We start from the raw sequence: 26,800 nt of genomic DNA on the forward strand, positions 1-26,800 counted from the left end.
GGTTATTGTCCATCTCATGGTTTTAGGACTGAATTGCTCAGTAAGGGAAGATGAAGAGAAAGATTTAAATTTCAAAGATGTTGGTCGACTTTGAAGAAAGACATTAAGTAAATAACTGGACACTATTGTATGGATCTGGCAAAAATTGAGCAAAGTAGGCATAAGAATGAGATTTGTGGAATGTTGGACTATGTGATGGCTTTTTAAAAAAGAAACAAAACTAGGTATCAGTTTAAGCTTAAAGGGAGAACAAAGAGCATTTCCCCCATCACACTTAGTTCTTTATAATTGTCTTAATAGTTTCTATTCCTCCTAGGTCTCATATTTTGAGGAAGAACAGAACATATTATCTCGGAGTACAAGTCCTTGGATCCCCCAGTTGCAGTATGCCTTTCAGGACAAAAATAACCTTTATCTGGTGAGTCTTTCCATCCATCTCTGTAGAATTAGCCTAGTGTTGGCAATAATCAGATAGCACGGCTGTGTAATTGAATGTGGTTCTTGGCCACATGGCCCATGACACTTCATTCATTCTCATGCTCTCCTGCCTTTCAGGTGTCTTCTTGTTCTTGTCCTAAAGATGAAGACCTGATCCATTTAGAAACAGCCCCATTTATTGCTGGATATTGCAGCTATGGCTCAAAGGGCAATAAAGAGAAGTCATTTATTGGCAATAGTCTGATAGTACCTTTAACAAAATCTTACTTTAAATTTTAAAAATTGAGATAGAGCATGGTTATTATAAGAAAATGCAAACACTGAGGAAATGTATGAAATAAAAGAGAACATGCTTGACCTTTCTCTCTAATCGCTGTCCCCTGGGAAACACATGTTAATGGTTATGTATGTTCGTTCTGGCTCTTAACCATGAGTTGTGGAAAGAATATTTCTGTGCCTGTGCCTATCACACATGTATATAGTTTGTTTCACAAAAATGGTGTGTTACTGTCTACTCTGCTCTTCAACTTGCTTTTTGCCTTTCAGTAATTTCTCCCTGACATCTTTTCATGTCAGTGCATGCAAATCTGCATTGTTCTTTTAAGCAGCACCATGGTTTTCACTGACGTGCATGTAGCATAACTTACAGAATGTTAAAATTCATTTTGGGGCGTTGTTTAGGTTCTTAGGGATTTAGATTCCTAAAGTTAAAGGTATCTTAGAAGCAAGTTTCGGAGAAGGCAATGGCACCCCACTCCAGTACTTTTGCCTAGAAAATCCCATGGACGGAGGAACCTGGTAGGCTGCAGTCCATGGGGTCTCGAAGAGTTGGACACAACTGAGCGACTTCACTTTCACTTTTCACTTTCATGCATTGGAGAAGGAAATGGCAACCCACTCCAGTGTTCTTGCCTGGAGAATCCCAGGGACGGGGGAGCCTCGTGGGCTGCCGTCTCTGGGGTTGCACAGAGTCGGACACGACTGAAGCGACTTAGCAGCAGCAGCAGCAGCAGAAGCAAGTTTTGTTCCGGATTCAGCCCTTAGAACAAGACTATCCTATTACGTTGAATGGAGATAAACTTTTATAGAGCTCACATCAGAGAAGAGGGTAAGAGACGGATGCCTGTTTGTTTTGAATCTTCACTGGGCATTTTAGGGGGACTTCACTGGTGGCTCAGATGGTAAAGAATCTGCCTGCAGTGCAGGGGACCTGGGTTTGATCCCTGAGTCAGGAAGATCTCCTGGAGAAGGGATTGGCAACCCACTCCAGTATTCTTGCCTGGAGAATCCTATAGACAGAGGAGTTTGGCAGGCTACAGTCCATGGGGTTGCGAGAGTCAGACACGACTGAGCAACTAACACTAGGAAAACTCACCACCTTTATTTCTGATCTGGAATAAACAGTTTATTTGCCTTGGTTTCATCTTAGTTGGGAACCAGTACCAGTGGGGAGGCTCTTTCTGGTCCCACCCTGCCTTCTGACAAGGTATTCTCACATGGATATGCTGGGAGACTGGCCTTGTGCTCACCATGCGATCCTTCAGAGCTATCACCATGCCTATGGCTCTATGTCCTGAAACTTCTTTTTCTTGAATATTGTCTTGGAAGCTTTCCTTCCTTGAAACCTGGAGCTTGAAGCCCTGACCTTTACAAATGACCTTGGTGTGTTTCTAGGCTCACTGGTGTCCTAGGACATTTGTTGGATATGGTAATATTTGTCCTGTGCTATGTATGTCTTGTGGAGCCCCTCGTATTTGGACGTATTAACAGATTTACTCGTTATCTTTTAGAAAAGCAATTCCTTTGACACAGTAGGTTCTTTGTTGATTATTGTTGTTTTGGATGTTTTTAACTAGAGCTCTGCAAATGATACAGAACATCAGCTCGGGAGCATAAGTTTTGTTTCTGAGGCCACACAGGCTGTCCCAGAGCTGGGAAGGGCTCTAATTTTTGGTGAAAGTTGAGAATCCACAATTTTCTGGTCTGCCTTGCACTGCTCCAAAAACTTTACCATTCTCTTCCTCTGAGTTGAAGTGCTCAACCTTTTTGTTTTTTATTTTATTTTATTTTTTTAAATCTTATTTATTTTATTTTTTGACTGTGGTGGGTCTTCATTGCTGTGCAGGCTTTTCTCCATTTGTGGTGAGCGGGGGCTACTTTCTGGCTGCAGTGTGCATGCTTCTCATGGCGGTGGCTTCTCTTGGAGCTCAGCCTTTTTGATCTCCAGTCTCATGTAACTTCTTAATAGTTCAGTTCAGTTGCTCAGTCGTGTCCCACTCTTTGCGACCCCATGAACTGCAGCACACCAGGCCTCCCTGTCCATCACCAACTCCCGGAGTTCACTCAAACTCACGTCCATCGAGTCGGTGATGCCATCCAGCCATCTCATCCTCTGTCGTCCCCTTCTCCTCCTGCCCTCAATCTTTCCCAGCATCAGGGTCTTTTCAAATGAGTCAGCTCTTCGCATCAGGTGGCCAAAGTATTGGAGCTTCAACTTCAACATCAGTCCTTCCAATGAACACCCAGGATTGATCTCCTTTAGGATGGACTGGTTGAATCTCCTTGCTGTCCAAGGGACTCTCAAGAGTCTTCTCCAACACCATAGTTCAAAAGCATCAATTCTTCGGTGCTCAGCTTTCTTTATAGTCCAACTCTCACATCCATACATGACCACTGGAAAAACCATAGCCTTGACTAGACGGACCTTTGTTGGTAAAGTAATGTCTCTGCTTTTTAATATGCTATCTAGGTTGGTCATAACTTACTTTCCAAGGAGTAAAGTGTCTTTTAATTTCCTGGCTGCAGTCACCATCTGCAGTGATTTTGGAGCCCAGAAAAATAAAGTCAGCCACTGTCTCCACTGTTTCCCCATCTATTTCCCATAAAGTGATGGGACTGGATGCCATGATCTTTGTTTTCTGAATGTTGAGCTTTAAACCAACTTTTTCACTCTCCTCTTTCACTTTCATCAAGAGGCTCTTTAGTTCTTCTTCACTTTCTGCTATAAGGGTGGTGTCATCTGCGTATCTGAGGTTATTAATATTTCTCCTGGCCATCTTGATTCCAGCTTGTGCTTCTTCCAGCCCAGCATTTCTCATGATGTTCTCTGCATATAAGTTAAATAAGTAGGGTGATAATATACAGCCTTGATGTACTCCTTTTCCTATTTGGAACCAGTCTGTTGTTCCATGTCCAATCACTGTTAAAAAAAAAAAAAGTAATCACTGTTGAAGTACTTTGGAACTTTCACACTATTATGGTAAGTTTTGGTGGAGGTGATGACAGATTCTGAGTGTTCTAGGTAAAGGAACTCACATTAGTGAGGACTAGTGGTTCAGCCCCAAATGGCAAGTCCCTGCTTGTTTCTGGAGGGAAGCCATCTTCTGCTTGTCTCTGGAATGGCCGGTGAGGACGATCAGCGGGGACCTGGGAGTAACATTTGTAGTTTTCTTCACGTTGATTGTAGTTGTTTTTTTTCTTTCCCCACCACTCAACAGTTTTTACAGCACATCTTTAAGGGGGTAACATTTGGGCATTTTGAGAATTTTAAACTCTTTGGTTTCAGTCTTTTTATCCTTACTAATTGGCTCTGTTACAGTAGTGAGAACCTTCCCATTTTTTCCTTAATTATGGATTTAATTGCTGTGGATTCTGTTTGGCTATAGCTTGTCTGGAATACCTTGTGCATTGGGGATATCTACCATTCCTCTGCTAGGACAGCCTTCCGTCGGTGGGGGTCTTCAGGTTTTGGGGCTTCCCTCTGGATCATGACACCAGCATTGACATTCTTAGCTGAAGATGGTCTTCTCAGTTTTTCTGCCCACCATCTTGCAAGATGGGACTGATCTCAAAGTGACTGTTTTCTGAAGTTCTGGTTGCCTCAGCACCTCAATACCTACCTACAAGAACGTTTTTATGCCATTCTTAAGTAGCTCCGTTAGGTATAATTATCGCTGGGTATTTGGTAATCTGGTAATTATTTCCTTGCCTACATTTTCTTTTCCAGCACTTTGATACTTTGAAATAAAATGCTTGCTAAGGGTACAGTTTTCATATGAGAAATCCAAGCTTAGCATAGGACTTAAGATATGATAGATCCACCATCTCTTATCTGCAATTCTGAAATACCCAGTGCTCTGAATAACCTCAGGTTATTTTATTGCTTATTTGTCAGAAGACCTGACTTGAACTCTGTAGCAAAACTTGACCCGAACTCCTATTTATTCCCTTTAGTGCAACTATTCATCCATTTTGCTGCAAAGTATGAATCTGTGTGATTACAGGGTGCTATCCCAGGTCCTACCTGAGGGATCTGTATTTGCTTTGTAAAGCACTGAAATTCCCCTGTGCCTATCGATGATTAAACTTTTGAAATTTGGGGAGACCTACAAATCACAGTAAACTCCCCTGGCAGTTAAATATTAATGTATAATGCAATTGGAGTTTAACTGAAGATACATTTAAAATCAGTGCCATAGCAGCACTATTTGTAATAGCTAAGACCTGGGAGTAACGTAAATGTACACCAACAGGTTAATGGACAAAGACGTGGTGTGTATACACTGGAATACTATCCAGCCGTGAAAAAGAATGAAATCATGTCATTTGCAGCAATATGGATGGACCTGGAGATTATCATACTAAGTGACATAAGTCAGAGAAAGAAAAATATTGTATGTTACTGCTTCTAAGTAGAATCTAAAATCATGGTACAAATGAACATATTTAAAAAACAGAAATAGATTCATAGACACAGAAAACAAAGATGGTTATCAAAAGAGAAGGGGGAAGAGGAGGGATAAACTGAGAATTTGGGATTAACAGATACACACTACTATGGATAAAATATATAGTCAGCAAGGACCTACTGTATAGCATAAGGAATTATATTCAATATCTTATAATAACCTATGATGAAAAAGGATCTGAAAAAATATGTATACTTTCTCCACGCTCTCGCCTCTTTCCCTGTTTACCTTGTTAACTCTTGTTTCTCCTTCTGGGCTCCAGTCAGATGTTACTTCCTCCAGAACCCCTTCCTGGACCTGTGGGAGGGACACCCCTCTGCTGTGTGCTCAGAGCAGCCTGAACTTGCTCTTGGTGAGTGGGTGGCAGTTGCCTCCACCAGGCTTCAGCCTCCATCAGAGTGGTGATATCTCCCTGGCTTCTAGTAGAGCTTCCACAGGTTGTTGCTTAAGAAATATTTATTGGTTGGCTGCATGATTAATTTCATAGAAATTTGATTTACAGACCGTGTACTTACAGCACTATGGAAGTTGTATTATGTTAATGTTGTTTAGTCGCTTCCCAGGTGGCACTAGCAGTAAAGAATCCACCTGCCAGTGCAAGAGATGCAGGAGACTTGGGTTCAGTCCCTGGGCAGGAAGATCCTCTGGAGTAGAAAGTGGCTACCTGATCACCAGTATTCTTGCCTGGAAAATTACATGGATGGAGGAGCCTGATAGCTTACAATCCATGGGATCACAGAGAGTCGGACACAACTGAGCAACTAAGCACAGCACAGTCCCTGAATCATGTCTGACTCTTTTTCAACCCCATGGACTGTAGCCTGCCAGGCTCCTCCATCTATGTGATTTCCTGGGCAAGAATACTAGAGTGGGTTGCCATTTCTTTCTCCAGGGGAATCTTGCTGACCCAGGGATCACACCTGTGTCTCCTATACTGGCAGGTGGATTCTTTACTCCTAAGTCACTTGGGAAACCTGTTAATAGTATGAGTTTTTTTTCTCCGAAGTATGCTGTTGAAGACAGGTCCACTGAAATTTTTTAAAATTTGATTTGCAGCGCAAGGAAATTGAACTTGGATCTTTTTGAGTTTTGATGGTTAAAAATTTCCCATTCATAGTTACACACCAGTGAGCGTGGCTTACCAGGTTTTACTATAGAAAATCCTAGCAAAGTCCGTCTTAACGTCTGGTTCCATGTAACAAGGCAAGTCGCGTATCCTGGCAGGTGGCCCACAGAAGCTGTACTTTGTTGATCTGGTTCATGATGAAATCTGTTCCATTCTGTTTAACAGATGCCTTCCCCAATGTCCTTCCATGAAGGAGCTGCCGGTCTCCACAAAGAAAACATTGTTCTGCAACTCATTGCTTGTAGTATTGTATCTAAATTCTTTGTGCGAATCGTAAAGCTTGCTAACTTGTGCTGATATTTTTCATACTGTAGGTCTTTTCAGGCTGCCCATGCTCTGAGCCTATTACTGACTCACGAATCTATTTTCCCTTTTGTGACCTTACATGAGCTTCCTTCTGTTCATTCCCAAAGTTTTCTTCCCCCTAGTTGCACACAGGGATTTATTAGTTAAGGTATAGGCTAAGGTCATATACCAAAGAAACCCTCAAATACAGTCCAGACTGGTGGGCAGCCTGTTGTACATGATGATTCCTTTCTGTGTCTTCCTGCGCCTTAGGATGTTGTCTTCTTTGACACACTTAAAGTTGGACCATCTCATGTCTATATGTTCCACGTGGCTGGGAGGAGAAAAGAGCAGAAAGGCAGAGCAAGCAGACTCCTTCTACACAGTATGATGCAGAAGTGGGACACATCACTTCCTCTTACGTCTTGTTGACCAGAACTTTGTCATGACTGTACACGTCTGTACTGTCTCACCGCGTGGCCTCTTACTGCTGTGGGAGAAGAAAAGAATGGATTTGGGGGATCAGTTAGAGTCTGGCCCAGAGGTTAAAACAGCTCCTTTTGTAGATTAACAGATGGGGTTAGACATGAGGCCCCCAAGCTCCACCTCCCGTGTCTTCCTTATTACATTTATACTGTCACATCCAAAACTGTTTCTAACACAACCGTGTTCGGATGTCCTGCTTGGGTTTAGTTCTTTACATTTCTTGTCTTGCTTTTAACCCATGGGGATACCATTTTGTGGATACTTCCCTTCCTACGTAGGAGTCATTTGAAGGGGGGCTCTTCTGGGCAGTGGCCCCAGGGACTGTCTGATCACCAGCCTCTGCCATCATTGGGGGTGGGAGAGGGTTAACGAATACTGCTTCTTTGTTTATTTTATTTGAGTGAAATACGGCAGCTTAGGATCATTTTGACAGCGAGACATGTGCTGTTTTGATCTCTTGGGTAAGATGATCCAGTTTTAGGCATGTCTCAAAACTCACCAGTGCTGCCGCTTCACAAGCCAGCTGCCCATCAGAAGGAAGCTGTTATTTAGAATATAGGTTCCTTTTATTCTGTTCCTTGCTTGGTCTCTCTGGAGTCATTGGCCTTTTCAGCTTCAATTTTCTCATTGGCGAAATGAGATATTCATACGTCTTATTGACTCCAATTCGATTGCTGAGTGTGTTATTGCCTCAGGGGGTTCTTTGAGTTCTCAGTGCCTTTGAAGTAGTGGTTCTGCATGTTGGTCTTTTGAGGCATATTTCAGAGACGTGCATTTAGAGTTTCACCATTCTGGAGACTGTAGTTACGTTGTCCTGATTTGCCTGGCCCCAGTCTTCAGCATTGCTGATCCAGTAGGTCTTGCGGGGTGGGGCCCGAGTTCATATTTCTCATCGGGTCCCAGACCCCACTTTGAGAACCAATGACCTACAGCCATAGCTAGTTTCTGGTTACCACTTCTTCCTTGTGCTTCTTTAGTCATAGTGTACACATCCGAGACCCCTTTCCTTACCCTCTCAGGCCAACGAATGGTGCCTACTCCCCTGCTGTTGCTCGCCCCGGGGTGTTCAGCATCTGGTGTTCATTTCCTTTAACCCTTCCCACACCTCTACACATAGCCCTTTCCTCAGTTCATGACCTCAAATCACCTAGTTTGAGTATGGGGTCAGCTTCCTGCCAAGACTCTGGATGATTGGATGCTCAGTGAGGATTTTTTGAATAGAAGGATGACTCAGGCTGGGATTCATACTTTCTGACGTAAAGGGCCTTCTCTCTTTTTCTCTTGGTCACCTTGCCCTTCAAGAAGAAGAATTTAGGGTTTGTGCCAGGGGCTTCTCTCCTTAGAGTATCCACCCTGTCCTCCCCTGAGCCAAAGATCAGGAACACTGCGCAGGGCGGGTGACGATGCCAGCAGCAACCTTAACATTTTCATGGCACTTGCAGTCATGCTGATTGTAGTGCAGGCATTTCAAGGACATGATTCTAAGAGGCGGCCAGCACAGTATGCCTTTAACGACACCAGTATGCAAATTGGGATAGAATGCAAAGAACTATTATAAATCTACCCCCATATGTACACACATACATGCAAGCGTATGTGTGTGTATGCACGCATACACATTTTTCCTTTGTTTCAAATACAGTGCAACTGATGGGAATTGCCATCCCAGCACTTGGGTAGAGATGCACACACCAAGAGAGAAGCTGCCGCTCCTTCCAAACTAAACACATGTAAGATCTGCCCTTTAATTAGCATCTGCAGCTGCTGCCATCAGAAAGGTCTGTCTCTGTCGGCCGGGATGTCTTTGCTTTAAAAGAGCAAGTCCATTATAGCTCCAAGCCAGGCTGGTCTGTCAGCTGCTGTGCTTTCTCTGCCATCCACAGGGCTGTCACAGTGTTCAGGGTGGTTTTACTGTAGGGCTTTTTTGCATCCTCCTGGCTCCCTGGCCTCTATTACCATGCCTTAGTGATCACTGTTGAGGTGACCTGCAGGGAGATCTCCTATTTTTGCAGGGATGTAGGATGGTTGCTTCAGTGCGGGTGGACTGGTCATGTTTCAGCCCTTTGCTCTCAGTGATCTTGTCCTAATATGCGGAATGGCTCCAGGTAACCGCTGGAAAATTATAAGCAGCAGAAGTGAGGGCTGTATTCAAGCCAGCTTTCATACCAGGGCGTCTCTTCTGTAGAATCTTCTCACTCGGTTGGAGTAGTGACCCATGTTGCCCCTGCAGCCTCGTCAGCGGCGGGTCTTAATACAGTGCTGCATTGCAGTCACCCCAGAAGCTCCTTGAAATGCAGATGCTTGGCCCCCACCTGTGGAGCTTGATCCATGAAGAAGTTGATCCATGGAATCCACCTTTTTTGGCAAGCTTCCTCAATGGTTGGGATGAGAAAGAGACATACTTTATAATAAACCCGTTAGTATTACTGAATTTTTTTTTCCAGTTCTTTTTCATTCTACCTGAATTCCAGCTCCATGAAGGCAGGGATTTTTGTCAGTTTTTATCACTGCTATTTTTCTATTAATAATATCTAGAATAGTGCCTGGCACATAATAGGCACTCAGATATTTATGTGGATGAATGTGTTTTATCCTTTTTTAAAAAAAGTGTTTCTCCAGGTGATTCTGGTGTATAGACAGGCTTGAGAAGCCCTGCCCTAGAGGACTTGCCAGTTTTTTTCTTGGGTTAGAAGTCACTTTTCCAGGGAGGATCCATGTCTCTCTGGGCATCTCTGAATAGTAAAAGTCAGAGATGGAGTCCTTTTAGGGGACAAGTTCGGATGCTGTGAATGATCTGTTTGGTACAACCTGGGTGGTGACTTTGGTCTAACGTGTTCATTGTGTTCTGTTCTGCTGACCTTGGTCTTTGGTTTATAGTATGTCATTTGGTATGAAGACTTGAAAACTCTTGGTGTGAGACTTGATGATGCTTTCAGAGCTCCTTTTTTTTTTTTTTAACTGAAGTGTAGTTGATTTACAATGTTGTATTAAGTTCTGCTGTACAGCAAAGTGATTCAGTTATACTTATGTACAGAGTACATTTTTATAATATTCTTTTCCATTATGGTTTATCATAGGATTGACTATAGTTCTCTGTGTTATATAATAGGATCTTGTTATTTATCCATTCTATATATAACAGCCTACATCTGCTAACCCCAACCTCCCATTCCATCTCTTCCCCCACCGCACGTCAACCACCATTCTGTTCTTTATGTAATATGATTCTGTATTTGTTTCATAGACAGGTTTAGTTGTGTCATAGTTTAGATTCAACATATAAGTGATATCATATGGTATTCATCTTTGTCTGACTGACTTCTTCACTTAGTATGATAATCTCTAGTATGTTACTGCAAATGGCATTATTTCATTCTTTTTTATAGCTGGGTAGTACTCCATTGTTGGAGAAGGCAATGGCACCCCACTCCAGTACTCTTGCCTGGAAAATCCCATGGACGGAGGAGCCTGGTAGGCTGCAGTCCATGCTAAGGGTCAGACACGACTGAGCGACTTCACTTTCACTTTTCACTTTTCTGCACTGGAGAAGGAAATGGCAACCCACTCCAGTGTTCTTGCCTGGAGAATCCCAGGGACGGGGGAGCCTGGTGGGCTGCCGTCTATGGGATCGCACAGTCGGACACGACCAAACTGACTTAGCAGCAGCAGTACTCCATTGTGTGTGTATACACACACACACACACACACTATATCTTCTTTGTCCATTTATCTGTCAACAGGAATTTAGGTTGTTTCCACGTCTTGATTGTTGTGAATAGTGCTGCTGTGGGCATAGGGGTGCATGTATCTTTTTGAATTAGAGTTTTGTCTGGATATATGCCAAGGAGTGGGATTGCGGGATCATATGGCAACTCTATTTTTAGTTTTCTGAGGAACCTCCATACTGTTTTCCATAGTAGCTGCACTAACTTATGTTCCCACCGACAGTGTAGAAGGGTTCCCCTTTCTGGAAACTCTTGATTTGGTATCATTTTATTTTTTTTTTGTAAATTAATTAATTTTAATTGAAGACTAATTACAGTATTGTAGTGGTTTTTGCCATACATTCACATGAATCGGCCATGGGTATACATGTGTCCCCCATCCTAAACCCCCTCTCCCACCTCCCTCCCCATCCCATCCCTCAGGGTCATCCCAGTGCACTGGCCCTGAGCGCCCTGTCTCATTCATCGAACCTGTACTGGCCATCTATTTCACATATGGTAATATACATGTTTCAATGCTATTCTCTCAAATCATCCAACCCTTGCCTTCTCCCACAGAGTCCAAAAGTCTGTTCTTTACATCTGTGTCTCTTTTGCTGTCTCATATAGGATCATTGTTACCATCTTTCTAAATTCCATATATATGCGTTAATATACTGTATTGGTGTTTGGCTTCCCTGGTAGCTCAGCTGGTGAAGAATCCGCCTGCAATGCAGGAGACTCCTGTTTGATTCTTGGGCTGGGAAGGTCTGCTGGAGAAGGGATAGGCTACTCACTCCACTGTTCTTGGGCTTCCCTGGTGCCTCAGCTGGTAAAGAATCTGCCAGATGGTGATTGCAGCCATGAAATTAAGAGACGCTTGCTCCTTGCAAGAAAAGCTATGACAAACCTAGACAGCATATTAAAAAGTGAGACACTACTTTACTGACAAAGGTCCATCTAGTCAAAGCTCTGGTTTTTCCAGTAGTCATGTATGGATGTCAGAGTTGGACCATAAAGAAAGCTGAGCGCCGAAGAATTGATACTTTTGAACTGTGGTGTTGGAGAAGACTCTTGAGAGTCCCTTGGACTGCAAGGAGATCCAACCAGTCCATCCTAAAGGAAATCAGTCCTGAATGAATATTGGAAGGACTGATGGTGAAGCTCCGATACTTTGCCCACCTGATGTGAAGAACTGACTGATTGGAAAAGACCTTGATGCTGGGAAAGATTGAAGGCAGGACAGGAAGGGGACAACAGAGGATGAAATGGTTGGATGGCATCACTGACTTGACAGACATGAGTTTGACCAAGCTCTGGGAGTTGGTGATGGACAGAGAAGCCTGGCATGCTGCAGTCCATGGGATCACAAAGAGTCAGACACGACTGAGTGACTGAACTGACTTGAAAGTCTAAAAATGTTTTCTGAAAGTGTCCAAGTCCTGGTTCTTTATTATTTCTTTAGACTCAAGAGCAAAACTGATGAAGTTTGGTATCACCACACACAAGTTGTCTTCCCTTGGGCTCCATTCATCCCAGGATGAGTGACTATACCTCAGTAGGATAGTTTGGGGATGGGGGTCACATCGTGGGTAGCCAAATTTAGTCAGTAAGTGCCTAAACTAAGTTCTGATGGTGTGCAGTTGGGATGTTCAGTAATTTTCTGGCAGTCCAGAATCTTGTTGGAAGGTCAAATTTGATTAGGTTCTTTGATAAGGAGTTTTGTTATTTAGTGTGACTTTCTTGACCTCATGCTGTAGAGCCTCCTGCCTAGTAGCTGTTGTCATTTTTGTTGCTTATTTTCTTAATGAGCCGTTTTCAAGAAATGGAAAGTTGTTTGACCAGTAGAAAAGACTAATCTAATTTGGGAAGGGATTTTCAGCTCAGGAATTTGGATTTTCTGAATAGAAGCAAAGCTTACATATGTTTTTGCCTTTCTAAGAGATGGTTCTGATTGTCTGAACTACTTTTCATTGTCATTACAGACAGAATTTTCTTTTGTTTAAATATTTATTTGGCTGTGTCAGATCTTAGTTGCAGCATGCAGGATCTTTAGTTGCAGCACTTGAGCTCTTAATTAGTGCATGTGGGATCTAGTTCCCTGACCAGGGATCATACATACCTGGGCCCCTTTCAATGGAGTGTGGAGTCTTAGCCACTGGACAACCAGGGAAGTTCCACAGATAGAATCTTAGTGGCCAGCAGCTGCTCTGTGTTTGACTTTCTCAGTCTTAAACTTGCAATCCATTCTATTTTCTTCACGTCTTTAATAGAGCCGGATCAGAAAATTTGTAAGTGCACCATGTCGTCATAAATACGCATTGTTCCTATTTTAAGACGTTTTGCTAAAAGCATGAGTACTTCGGTTATTATCTGCAATATTTTTTTGCATGTGGATATTTAAGACCTTTTTAATGGCAGTATATATTTTTAAAACAGACGTAAAAAAATTAACATTCACCCACATGCCCAGAGCGTGTGGAGAAGCAGGTTGGGATGTGTGGGTGAGCAGTAGGCAGCCAGGTGCCTTCCGCGGGCTCTTCGAGGATTGGGACAAGCAGCTTACATCTGCCTAGAATTTGGGGGAAATAAAGTCTGCATTTTAGCTGATGCTCATTCTCAGTGTTGCTGTCCTTGTTAGTTCATAATGGAAACTTCATTTTCAAATTGTCCAGTATCTGGTTGAGTATCTGCTACGTGTAAGATGCCAGGTGACGAGGGGCCCTTGGGGAGGACATGCAAGTTCCTGGTTCCTCCTGAGGTCCCTGGTGTCTGTTGACCTGGTGTTGGGCAGAGACTGTACTGACCAGCCTGAGGCCTCTGGGGACATATGCAGCTGCTCCATGTCTGACTTGGCTAGAGCCTTCTTCTAATTCTGGACTGAAAGCAAACAGAAATTTGGAGGAGGATGGAGATAATTCACATCCTGTAGTTGGCTTCTATAATGCAGTGGTTTGAGAGATTTGTGTGCGTGTGTGCTAAGTTGCTTCAGTCATGTCCGATTCTTTGTGACCATATGGACTATAACCTCCCAGGCTCCTCTGTCCATGGGATTCTCCAGGCAAGAATACTGGAGTAGGTTGCCATGCCGTTCTTTAAGAGATCTTCCTGATGCAGGGATTGAACGCGCATCTCTTAGATCTCCTGAATTGGCAGGCAGGTTCTTTACCACCAGTGCCACCTGGTAAGCCTTTGAGAAATTTAGTGTTTTTTAAAAGCTTTTAAGAACTTGCCTCTTTCCAGAAAGGGTTTGAGACAACTTGAAAGACACACACACACCCACACATATATATAGATATATAGATAAAATGGGAAATCAGAGCAAAGGACAGAAGGAGAGCTTAGGAAGTGTTGGCATGATTGCAAAGATGGTCAAAATGGATCCCAGCTTCTCCTAGCCGGAGTGGAAAGGATAGTGCCATGAATTCAGGGCAAGGAAAGGACTTGAATGGTAGTGGAGGATCTTGTGGGCGCTAGGCACAGTCTTATCCCCATTTTACAGAGGACAAAACTGAAAGGCAGAGAGTCACTGGGCTGAGACTTGAAACCTGCTGGGGACGAGCCTTAAAGCCTCTGGAATGTCAATCTGTTATCAGGAGGTGGAAGAATTTTGGTTTCTTCAGGTGGAAGACATTTTTTGCTAATGAAACATTTTCTCTAAGGCTGTACTTTATATTCTTCCAGTTTTTTCCCCCCTATGTATATAATAACAAATGTAACAAATACTTTTTCAATCACAAAAAGTTTTAGTGTATCCTGTTTAGGGCATCACTTATCATGGGTAGCTTTCCATGGCAGAATGACTAGATCAAATCCATTTTTTTTTTAAGATTTCTTTTTTTGGGGTATGTGTACCATTTTTAAAGTCTTTATTGAATTTGCTACAATATTGTTTTGGTTTTTTGGCTCCAAGTCCTGTGGGATCTAAGCTTCCCAACCAGGGATCAAACTTGCGCCTCCTGCACTGGAAGGCGAATTCTTAACCACTGGACCTCTAAGGAAGTCCCATCCATTCATTTTTAATATCTGCATCTTAACCTATTGTTTAGATGTATCATATTTTAGCAGTCTCTTAGTGATGGCTATTTGATTTCCAGGGTTTCTTTTTCCCATATTACAAACAATTCTGCAATGAATCTCTTTATTGACAAACTGTTGCAAATTCCTATGAAGTAAACGGTCAGAAATAGAATTACTGGTTCAAAGGGTATATATTTACATTTAAAAGTTAAAAAAATTTTAAATTGGATAATTGCTTTACAGAATTTTGTGGTTTTCTGTCATACAACAAGATTCAGCCATATGTATGCCCATGTCCCCTCCCTCCCCAGCCTCCCTCCCCATCCCACCCTTCTAGCTTGTCACAGAGCCCTTGTTTGAGAGTTAAATTTTTAACAGAAGTGGTCAGATTACCTTCCAAACTGTTTAAGGAAAAGATTGTATCATGTTTATTGTCTACCTTCTATATTCTGTCTGGTGCTGAGAGGAATGCAGAAAGGTTTGCAGAAAGAGGGTTTGTTGCCCTCCAGGAGTCTCCATCTATGCTGTGCATCTAATCAATCCTAGGGACTGTCTGGGGTGTCGACCTGGGTGGGTGGGTGAGTGGGCGGATTTAATTCAGCTTTTCAAACTTGCCTTGCAAACACTGTGCATGGTGTTTAGGAGGTGTCTTTATTGTATTGATTCTCTTGGGTAACGGCTGTAATTTCCTTAGGGCAGGGACCTCATCCTACATGAGACTTACAGTGTGTCTCACACATCTTCATAGCTTTGTGAAGACATTGTAATTATAACATGTCAGGCAGTATTTGAGGATCTAATTGAGAACATTTCCTTTTTTTGGGGGGGGTGTATGAAGAATGAATAACTTTGGCATTCTGTACAGGTCATGGAATATCAGCCTGGAGGGGATTTGCTGTCACTTTTGAATAGATATGAGGACCAATTAGATGAAAATATGATTCAGTTTTACCTAGCTGAACTGATTTTGGCTGTCCACAGCGTTCATCAGATGGGCTATGTACATCGGTAAGTGAGACTCTGGTAGTCTACTGAGAATTTACTTGTATCACCTAAGACTTCCTAAAATGGAGTGAGTGATTTCAGCATCAAAATAATTCTTCATCCAGTTTTTAGCCAGTCTTCACCAATAATTGGCTTAAGGCAAATTGTGCAAAATGGCAGATGTTTCTGCTTCCCCATTCAGCAATGAAATAGATCTAAAATTGAGTGTTCTTACATTTGCTAGTCAGATCTGTTAATGTGCCTAATAAAAGGAGCTCTTAAGTTCTTTGGATGCTATGGTAGGAAAACCAAATTTAATTTGCACAAGGAAGTGGCCTACCACACAGAAACAGAAGACAATGTAGTCTTCTTACCTCGCTTGTTAGTAATCGACAAATGTGTTCTCCCAAATCCTCAATTGAAAAGTGTTTCTTTACATCTTCACTAAAATGTAAATTTTATGAGCATCTGAGAATGTTGTGGGAATGGAATGCTCGTTAGTCCAGGAACCACAAAATCCTGAATAGAGTTTGGTTTTTTTTCCCATTGACTAGCCATATGACCATGAGCAAACCCCTTAGCGTCTTGTGGCCTTAGTTTTCGTAATATGAAATGTGTGTCTTGAGGAGAACTAATCCATCTAATAACAGGTATTTGTTCCCTTTCCTTTTCTGCTTCCCTCCCCCTCCCTCCCTTCCTCCCTCTATTCTTTCTCTTTCTTTTACTTTAATTTGTTTTTTAAAATGCTTATTACATATGTCCATCAGTAGGGAGGTCTGTATGGCAAAACCATAGACACTAAGATTCTTGGCCGAATCACGATCCTGGGTCTGCAGTTGCTTGATGATTGGCATGGAGAAGACAACACTAATTTATGGCCTTGATTTCCATACAGAGACATCAAGCCCGAGAACATCCTCATTGACCGAACGGGACACATCAAGCTGGTGGATTTTGGATCAGCTGCTAAAATGAACTCAAATAAGATGGTAACAAAATAGAATAAGTTAACTTAATAGAACTTATACTACAAAGTGTTATGAGGTCCTCATAAGTTTGGAAAATATGGGATAAAGTTGAGTGACACTCTGAAGCCTTCATCTGCCAGCTGTGAAATGATTTCTCTGCCGGGTGGGTGGGGATGGGTCACAGAGCTATTTTCCAGACTTACTTGACCTGAGACCCTTTTATGTAAAATACCTGTTAATACTCTACAAAACATTTTAAGGAACATTCTTGTAGTTTGGTTAAAAAAAAGGGGGAAATACTTTGTTTTTCCCTTCATTTTCCTTGCTTATTAATTGTCTTCTGTTACATTCTCTTTTTCATTTTAAATATTTTGATGAAATTTAACCTTATTTATCTCAAATCCTCTACTTCATATGCAGTGCAATGAAAATTAATCACTAGAGCATTTGAACCAAGCATTAAGAACCAAGTGCTCAAAATGTCAATTCTAAGTCCTGGACCTTTGGTAAAAATTAAGCTGTATTCCACATGTTAATTATTATTAAGCTGTATTCCATGTGCTAATAGGAAGGCAAGAGGGTAGCTATTGAGGTCAAGAATGAGAATACTTTAGGAAAAAGATGACAAAGTAAAAGAAAATTAGATTTTAAAAACCTCATCAAGTTGGCACATGCTAAAATGTAAATTTTCAAGTCAACTATGCAAAAAATGCTAAGTCTAAGAGAAAATCGACTTAGATTTTAAGACTCATTTCCCAACTGAATTACTTGGTGACCTGTACAAATCCTTAGGAACTTGGGCTTTTATTCTTTCTACAGAATATACTGATTCTAGTTAAAATGCAGAAATGAAGGGGGGCCTGCTCTTCAAAATACCCCCTGGCTCTGAGAGTTTAGTCCTTATAAAGGGCAGGTGGGTATTATTATATTTGGAAAAGGCTCAAGTTTGTGTTAACTCTTTGCATTCCAGGGTTTCACCTCCCTCTTCTATAGATTTGAGGCCTATTTGACGTAACTTCTTTCAGGTTCAGGCTCTTGGAAAAATAGGCTCTTTATGTTGTGTGAGGTCAGGGTTTTTCAGCCTCAGCATTGGTTGTCCTCCCTTCAGATTATGTGCTTATAATCTCTTCTACTTGATCATTACATTAATAATGAGAGTATCAAAGAATTTTATGTTTTGAAGTGAAATTGTTAGTTGCTCAGTTGTGTCTGACTCTTTGTGACCCTGTGGACTGTAGCCCACCAGGCTCCTCTCTCCATGGAATTTTCCAGACAAGAGTACTGGAGTGGGTTGCCATTTCCTTCTCTAACAGATCTTCTTGACCCAGGGATTGAACCTGGGTCTTCTGCATTGCAGGTAGATTCTTTACTGTCCGAGCCACCAAAAATTATGTATAATTTGGAAACAGGCATGAAAACTTAGGTGTTGGATTTAGTGGATTAAAGTACAGGAAAAAAAGTTAAATTATACAAAATTCTACCATCTGGGATTCGAAAACCTATGCCTTGCATTAGTGATCTTAATAAACTCAGGCATCTAGAAATAAAATGAAGCATGGGTATGTAGTCAGAGCCACACGCATTTTAATCGAGAGAATTCTCTGTGGTGGAGGCTGTCCTGTATATTGTAGGATGTTTAGCTGCATCCCTGGTCTCTATCCGCTAGATGCCAGTAGCCTCCCCTCCAGTTGTGACAACCCAGAGTAACTCCAGACATTGCCCAGTGTTCACTGGGGGACAGAATCACCCTTGGTGGAAAACCTCTGCCATAGATGGAGAAACATCAGGAGGCTTAACAGAGCTGGCAATATGTGTTTGATTAGAAAGCCTACTTGGAGAACTGGATCATGATCCAGAGTCATTGCTTAGAAAACAAATGGGAATAAAGAGTAAGGTCCTGGATTTCCCTGGTGGTCCAGTGGTCAAGAATCCATTTTCCAGTGCAGGGGACACGGCAGTTCCATCCTTGGTGGGGGATATAAGATCCCACATGCTGTGGGGCAATTGAGCTGGTGCACCACAGCAAGAGAAGCCCCTGTGCCACAACTAGAGAAAATAGAGGCCACGTATCACAATGAAGACACAGTACAAACAAGAAAAAAGCAGAGTAAGGTCTCTGCATCTGAAGTTACTCTCTTCAGAGCCCTCGGTGGAGATGGGACTGCTTTTCATTTCCGATTTCTGTTTTCCAGTGCTGCAAACTGCCTTTTTCAGGTCTTCAGATGGTAGCAACATTCCCTTCAGGTGATGAGTCTGCTGCTGCTAAGTTGCTTCAGTCGTGTCCGACTCTGTGTGACCCCATAGACAGCAGCCCACCAGGCTCCCCCATCCCTGGGATTCTCCAGGCAAGAACACTGGAGTGGGTTGCCATTTCCTACTCCAATGCATGAAAGTGAAAAGTGAAAGGGAAGTTGCTCAGTCGTGTCTGACTCTTGGCGACCCCATGGACTGCAGCCCACCAGGCTTCTCCATCCGTGGGATTTTCCAGGCGAGAGTACTGGAGTGGGGTGCCATCGCCTTTTCCAGGTGATCAGCCTAGGAGCAAATGAACTCAGGTTTATTTGCAGCTCAGTGGTCAAACCCTGATTTTTTTTGGTCAAGGAGATAATGACCCTCAGTTTTACTCACTTGAAAATGCTGTAGCTCCTCTCCTCTTAGAGAATCTTCTCCCCAGAGCTTTGTGCTCTTAGAGCCTGAATGTGTAAAGCAGTTGAGGAGGAATTTTTGGCACTGTTTTAAGTGCAAAGGCCTTTTTGTTATAAACAATCAGTAATTTGCGGTCTAGATCAAGTCAAGTATAGATATAGAATTAAAACTTTTTTTTGTATTTTTGATCAGTGGTGGTGGATAAAATATGTTTCCTTTAAATAGGATGTTTTATAGGTCTAAAGTAGGTTTTAAAAGTTTTTTTAGATTAAAAATATACTATATAAAATATAATTTGGAAATTTCCTGGCAGTCCAGTGGTTAGGACTGTGTACTTCCACCGTAGAGGGCTATGAGTTTGATCCCTGGTCAGGGAACTAAGATACTGCATGCCTCATGGCATGCCCCGCTCCCAAATACACACACACACACACACACACACACTCTCTCTCTCTCTCTCTCTCTCTCTCTCTCTCACTCACTCACTCACTCACACACTCATTGGAATTATTGTATGTTATCCCAAATCCATTTATCATTTTCCTTGTCACTGCCACATATTGTCTATGTATTTTGGGTACTTGTGAATCTTAGCTCTGTTGAGTTTCTCACCTTCCATTGTCTTTATTTAAGCTTTTTAGTCAGAATGTTGCTTGAGGGTATTTCTGTTAGTGAACACAGGTGGACCATATTGCCTGGAGGTTTGGGTGTTGAGCAGAGATGTCACCCACTTCCCCTTATTAGAATCTCAGAGAATGGCAGATAGCTAACAGTTCCTACCTGTCTCAGTCCTCATGAAAACAATTGTAAGGAGATTATAAGTAAAGAGCATTATAGCATGTTAAGTGATAATCACTACCATTTAGCAGTTGGAAACCCATAGGAGATAACCCTTTTTGAGATTTATGGAGTAGTGAAAAGATTTTATTACTTTTCCATGAGAAGGACAACATAGTGAGAATATTTCCTCCCCTGCTTCTGCAGGTGTGTATCTGTGCCCTGGGCAGCTAGAGGAGGAAAGTTAAGTTCAAACAGTTTTCTGTATAAGTATGTTCAGAGAAGGGGATTGGGAGGAAGAAGATGGGTTTTCTTACCTTCCTCTCTGTCTGCTTTTTGCTTGTTAAAGAATCTGCTAGTTTTGTAATCTAAAACAGTCTGCTGGGTTAATCTCTCTCCTTTTCTTCCCTCTCCTTCCCCTTGCCTCCCTTTCTTCCCCCTCTATCTCTCCAAAATATGACGGACTTTTCTGTCTCCTGGTCATCTGATTATTGCCTGCTCCTGAACTTGTATACTTTCTTCCCTGTCAATACAGGGAAAATCAAAGTTCAGTAAAACTGGGATCTTGTTAGATGATGTACTGCAGGCAGGCTGGGCTCCTAGTACACGGTCCCACCTTTAACTTCTCACCCAGATTGGCTGGATGTGAATTGCCACCAGAGAAGAGTGAAAGGATCTTGCAAAATCCCTATCAGGAATTGTGAGATTACATGTTGAATAGGTTTAATGTACTTGGAGGTCAGTAACAAATGGAAACTTAGTGGTCCTTGAAATTGAAAGTTTCTCAGTCATGCCTGACTCTTTTTGACCCCATGGACTATACAGTCCTCAGAATTCTCCAGTCCAGGATTCTGGAGTGGGTAGCCTTTCCCTTCTCCAGGGGATCTTCCCAACCCAGAGATTGAACCTGGGTCTCTCACATTGTAGGCGGATTCTTTACTAGCTGAGCCACAAGGGAAGCCCAAGAATAATGGAGTGGGTAGCCTATCCCTTCTCCAGGGGATTTTCTGACCCAGGAATGAAACCAGGGTTTCCTGCATTGCAAGTGGATTCTTTACCAACTGAGCTATCAGGGAAGCCCAAGTAATTGTCATTATAAGTCTTTGTTAATAGTAATTACTGTAGTAGGAGTAGTACAGAAAAAAAGCTAGGGAATATTTTTCTTAAAATTTTGGAAACTTGCAAAATTATTGGACATAAAATGTATACAGTCACTTACCTGTTATGGAGCAGAAATCAGTTGCAGAGTTATCTGGCTCTCTGATAAGTCTTTGTTTGAAAATGAGGAATTCACAGTTTATACCTCTTGCTGGGTCATGCTGATAAACATGACCCGGTCAACTTTCTTTCAACTCTGGTTGTGAACAAGTGACCAAGCCCTGGGAGCTGTAAGCAAGGAGAACTGGATATTCCCAAACAATCCAATGTGATGATAAAATAAACCCTGATATGTAGAAATGATTAATATTTGAGGATTGTGTTTTAATGGTTCTGCAGAATAACCAGGCATAAAGGGTAAGCATGTAATCAACGATACAGTGAAATTACCACTACCTAGTCAAACCAGGATGTTACAGTTTTCCTTCTCCTGTTTTTATGTATTTTTTATAGTACTTTAAAAAATGTTATTTATTTCCAGTTCAGTCACTCAGTCATATCTGACTCTTTGTGACCCTGTGGACTACAGCATGCCAGGCCTCCCTGTCCATCACCAACTCTCGGAGTTTACTCAAACTCATGTCCATCGAGTTGGTGATGCCATCCAACCATCTCATCCTCTGTCGTCCCCTTCTCCACCCACCTTCAGTCTTTCCCAGCATCAGGTGCTTTTCAAATGAGTCAGTTCTTCGCATCAGATGCCAAAGTATTGGAGTTTCAGCTTCAGCATCCGTCTTTCCAATGAATATTCAGGACTGATTTCCTTTAGGATGGACTGGTTGGATCTCCTTTCAGTCCAAGGGACTCTCAAAGTCTTCTCCAACACCGCAGTTCAAAAGCATCAATTCTTCAGTGCTCAGCTTTCTTTATAGTCCAACTCTCACATACATACATGACTACTGGAAAAACCATAGCTTTGACTGGACGGACCTTTGGCAAAGTAATGATCTGCTTTTTAATATGTTGTCTAAGTTGGTCATAGCTTTCTTCCAAGGAGTAAGTGTCTTTTAATTTCCTGGCTGCAGTCACCATCTGCAGTGATTTTGGAGCCTCAATAAATGAAGTATGTCACTGTTTCCACTGTTTCCCTGTCTATTTGCCATGAAGTGATGGGACCAGATGCCATGATCTTAGTTTTGTGAATGTTGAGTTTTAAGCCAACTTTTTCACTCTCCTCTTTCACTTTCATCAAGAGGCTCTTTAGTTCTTCTTGCTTTCTGCCATAAGGGTGGTGTCATCTGCGTATCTGAGGTTATTGATATTTCTCCTGGCAATCTTGATTCCAACTTGTGCTTCACCCAGCCCGGCATTTCTCATGATGTACTCTGCATATAAGTTAAATAAGCAGGGTGACAATATACAGCCTTGACATACTGTTTTCCCGATTTGGCACCAGTCTGTTGTTCCATGTCCAGTTCTAACTGTTGCATCCTGACCTGCATACAGGTTTCTCAAGAGGCAGGTCAGGTGGTCTGGTATTCCCATCTCTTTCAGAATTTTCCACAGTTTCTTGTGATCCACACAGTCAAAGGCTTTGGCGTAGTCAACAAAGCAGAAATAGATGTTTTTCTGGAACTCTCTTGCTTTTTCGATGATCCAGTGGATGTTGGCAATTTGGTCTCTGGCTCCTCTGCCTTTTCTAAATCCAGCTTGAATATCTGGAAGTTCACGGTTCACATATTGCTGAAGCCTAGCTTGGAGAATTTTGAGCATTACTTTACTAGCATGTGAGATGAGTGCAATTGTGCGGTAGTTTGAGCATTCTTTGGCATTGCCTTTCTTTGGGATTGGAATGAAAACTGACCTTTTCTAGTCCTGTGGCCACTGCTGAGTTTTCCAAATTTGCTGGCATATTGAGTGCAGCACTTTCACAACATCATCTTTGAGGATTTGAAAGAGCTCAACTGGAATTCCATCAGCCTCCACTAGCTTTGTTGGTAGAGATGCTTCCTAAGGCCCACTTGACTTCACATTCCAGGATGTCTGGCTTTAGGTCAGTGATCACACCATCGTGATTATCTGGGTTGTGAAGATCTTTTTTGTACAGTTCTTCTGTGTATTCTTGCCACCTCTTCTTAATATCTTCTGCTTCTGTTAGGTCCCTACCATTTCTGTCCTTTATTGAGCCCATCTTTGCATGAAATGTTTCCTTGGTATCTAATTTTCTTGAAGAGATCTCTAGTCTTTCCCATTCTGTTGTTTTCCTCTATTTCTTTGCATTGCTCGCTAAGGAAGGCTTTCTTATCTCTCCTTGATATTCTTTGGAACTCTGCATTCAAATGGGTATACCTTTCATTTTCTCCTTTGCTTTTCGCTTCCTTTCTTTTCACAGCTATTTGTAAGGCCTCCCCAGACAGCCATTTTACTTTTTTGCATTTGTTTTTCTTGGGGATGGTCTTGATTTCTGCCTCCTGTACAATGTCATGGATCTCTGTCCATAGTTCATCAGGCACTCTGTCTATCAGATCTAGTCCCTTAAATCTATTTCTCACTTCTACTGTATAGTCATAAGGGATTTGATTTAGGTCATACCTGAATGGTCTAGTGGTTTTCCCTACTTTCTTCAATTTAAGTCTGAATTTGGCAATAAGGAGTTCATGAACTGAGCCACAGTCAGCTCCTGGTCTTGTTTCTGCTGACTGTATAGAGCTTCTCCATCTTTGGCTGCAAAGAATATAATCAATCTGATTTTGGTGTTGACCATCTGGTGATGTGCATGTATAGTCTTCTCTTGTGTTGTTGGAAGAGGTTGTTTGCTATGACCAGTGCGTTCTCTTGGCAGAACTCCGCCTTTCCCCTGCTTCATTCTGTACTCCAAGTCCAAATTTGCCTGTTACTCCAGGTATTTCTTGACTTCCTACTTTGGCATTCCAGTCCCCTGTAATGAAAATGACATCTTTTTTGGATGTTCATTCTAGAAGGTCTTGTAGGTCTTCATAGAACTGTTCGACTTCAGCTTCTTCAGCGTTACTGGTTGGGGCATAGACTTGGAATACTGTGATATTGAATGGTTTGCCTTGGAAATGAACAGAGATCATTCTGTTACACACACATTAAAAGACAGAAGTCTTGACTCAGGCTTCCTGACATCAAGGTTGCCTTTTGACTGAAGCTACTTACAGTTGCTCAAGCTTAAGTTGTCCTGTCTTAGACCAAATGTTTTCTCCTTTCTCCTCACTTTGGTCTGTCAGCACAGGCCTGTGAGTTTCTTGGGTCGTGTGACCATTTAGTTTTCCCAAGTGTGTGTTTGTAATGGAAGTGCTATTGCCCAATGGCTGACTGGTTCAAGAACAACAATATCACACTGTTCTCTGGGTTTAGGGTTTGAAACAAACCTGTGGTGGGCCTGAGGGAAGGGGTGAAAAGAGAGAGAGTAGGAAGAATGAATTTGTTTTCTCTAACAATGGGTCTTTGGGAATGGGCAGGATTAAAGTTTCAGGCTGGAAGAGCTTGGGGCTTCATCACTGGTTAAAGGAGATTCCTAACATTTTCTCTAAACATTGACTTCCTCTCAATCTCTATTCACATCAAAGCAAAGCAAATTGATTTTCTTGATACAAAGCCCAGCCTTAAAGATGTGTGGTCACACCTATAGAATCTCTTAGCTCAAATAGGGGCACTGAATACCCTTTAATGGGGGGAGAGTTCTTTTGTACCTTGTAACTACTGATATGAGAGGATCCTTTTTAGATATAGGGTTATTGGGCAGCTGGTCAACCTAGTATGTGATCAGTATCAGGCCCTCTCGTTCAACAGGGAAGAAGGTTAGAGAGGTGATCTTTCAACTTCAGATTTCGTGGCTCAATAAAACTTCAAGACAATTTTGAAGACCCAAAGGTTGCCAGCTTACTAGGTTGCCTAGGAAGGAGTGGGAGTGAGAGATAGAAAACATACCTTTTCATCAGCATCATTTCAAGAAACAAAGGATGTTTAAACAATAAACCAGTCAGAAGGACAAATTCTCAGAAATAAGGACAGCTCCTTAAATGGAATGTGTTTAGCTTTATAAAGAGACAAAGCTACATTGCCCTGATATTTCTTTGTCAAGGTCATGTGCTTGAGTGCCATAGGATTGGAGGGCTCCGTGTTTCTGAACAGTGGGGAGAGAATCAGAGGAGCAGGAGTTGGGAGTGAGGAAAATGAACTCATTAATAACATTTGACCTCTGGTGGAAGTTATTTATCGTATATTGCCTTGTGGGTGCGCCGAATAGGAATATTGATTCCAAATATTTGAACTTGAGATAGAACACATGTTATGATATTGTATTGCCAGCTAGCTGCCAGTTTTCCAGTACAGGGTAGATTGATCTTTTAGATTCATCTTTAGATGTTATTATCATTTTACTGTTTCCCTAAGTAAGAGAAGTTGTGTTGTATCAATAAGAAGTATCAGGAAAGGCATCTTCCTTTCCAGGTATGTACCCAACTCTCATTTGTGTAATCAAATAGTGTATATCATCAGCAACCCTGGCCCCTTTGCCTTTGGATTACATTATGTGCTTTTTTTTTTTTTTTTTTAAGTGAGTGACTCATTTGCATTTCCTGATGCTGTGCCACTTGACAGAAGGTTCAAGTGCCTGGGAGAATAGTAATCAGAGGCAAATCAGCTTATGTCTGAATTGTGGCTGCTGGCAATCTATTTGAGGATAATTGAAAATTTGCTGTGTTCATTTTATTTGTGGGTTTCCAGGTAAATGCCAAACTCCCGGTTGGTACTCCAGATTACATGGCCCCTGAAGTGTTGACCGTGATGAATGGGGATGGAAAAGGTGCCTATAGCCTAGACTGTGATTGGTGGTCAGTGGGAGTTATTGCTTATGAGATGGTTTATGGAAGATGCCCATTCACTGAAGGAACCTCAGCCAAAACCTTCAATAACATCATGAATTTCCAGGTAAAGAGCCCTTATTAGATTCTGAGGTAATATTGAGAAATGTCATTTTAAAATGGTGTGAATGAACATTTATAATGTAAACCAGAAGTTCCAGATAATAACAATAGCAAATACTTTATATAGCACTTACTCTGTGCCAAAAGAAATTCTAAATGCTTTGTTAATTGTATTATATTGACTCTCAGGTGCCAGTAATTTTAAGTCTATGTCATCATTTTAGGTATCATTAAAAAGGAAAAACTGCTGCCAATTAATGTAGGATATTTTATTGATTATAAAATGTTTTGATTACAGTGATGTTAAATGTGAGTAAAATGGGGGTCATAGGATTTATGAAATATAGTTCATTAATTTGGCTAATCCTCAAGCAATCCTGTGAGGTAGATTGTATTATTGTTATTATTTTCATTTTACAGATGAGGAAACCAAAGCACAGAGTGGTTAAATAACTTGCCCAAAATAGCACAGGCAGTCTAGCTTTGAAATAGATGCTCTTGGTATGCTATACTGTTTGTTAGTGCCACCAGCTGTCAAATATGGTTAAAATTCAGAGACATGGATAGA

At 41.8% G+C, this 26,800-nt stretch overlaps 1 protein-coding gene across 10 annotated transcripts in view; it reads left to right on the forward strand.

The window, feature by feature from the left end:
* The window catches only part of CIT (citron rho-interacting serine/threonine kinase), a 176,460-nt gene that overhangs the window by 22,416 nt on the left and 127,244 nt on the right, over positions 1 to 26,800 (forward strand). For all 10 annotated transcript variants that reach the window (XM_061384825.1, XM_061384829.1, XM_061384833.1 and 7 more), the window contains exons 5-8: positions 317 to 418; positions 15,673 to 15,815; positions 16,687 to 16,780; positions 26,033 to 26,236. In XM_061384825.1, coding sequence (XP_061240809.1) covers positions 317 to 418; positions 15,673 to 15,815; positions 16,687 to 16,780; positions 26,033 to 26,236 — 543 coding nt within the window. The remainder of the gene's footprint in view (positions 1 to 316; positions 419 to 15,672; positions 15,816 to 16,686; positions 16,781 to 26,032; positions 26,237 to 26,800) is intronic.

Source organism: Bos javanicus, chromosome 17, assembly GCF_032452875.1.
Source record: "Bos javanicus breed banteng chromosome 17, ARS-OSU_banteng_1.0, whole genome shotgun sequence".
Classification (NCBI taxonomy): Eukaryota; Metazoa; Chordata; class Mammalia; order Artiodactyla; family Bovidae; genus Bos; species Bos javanicus.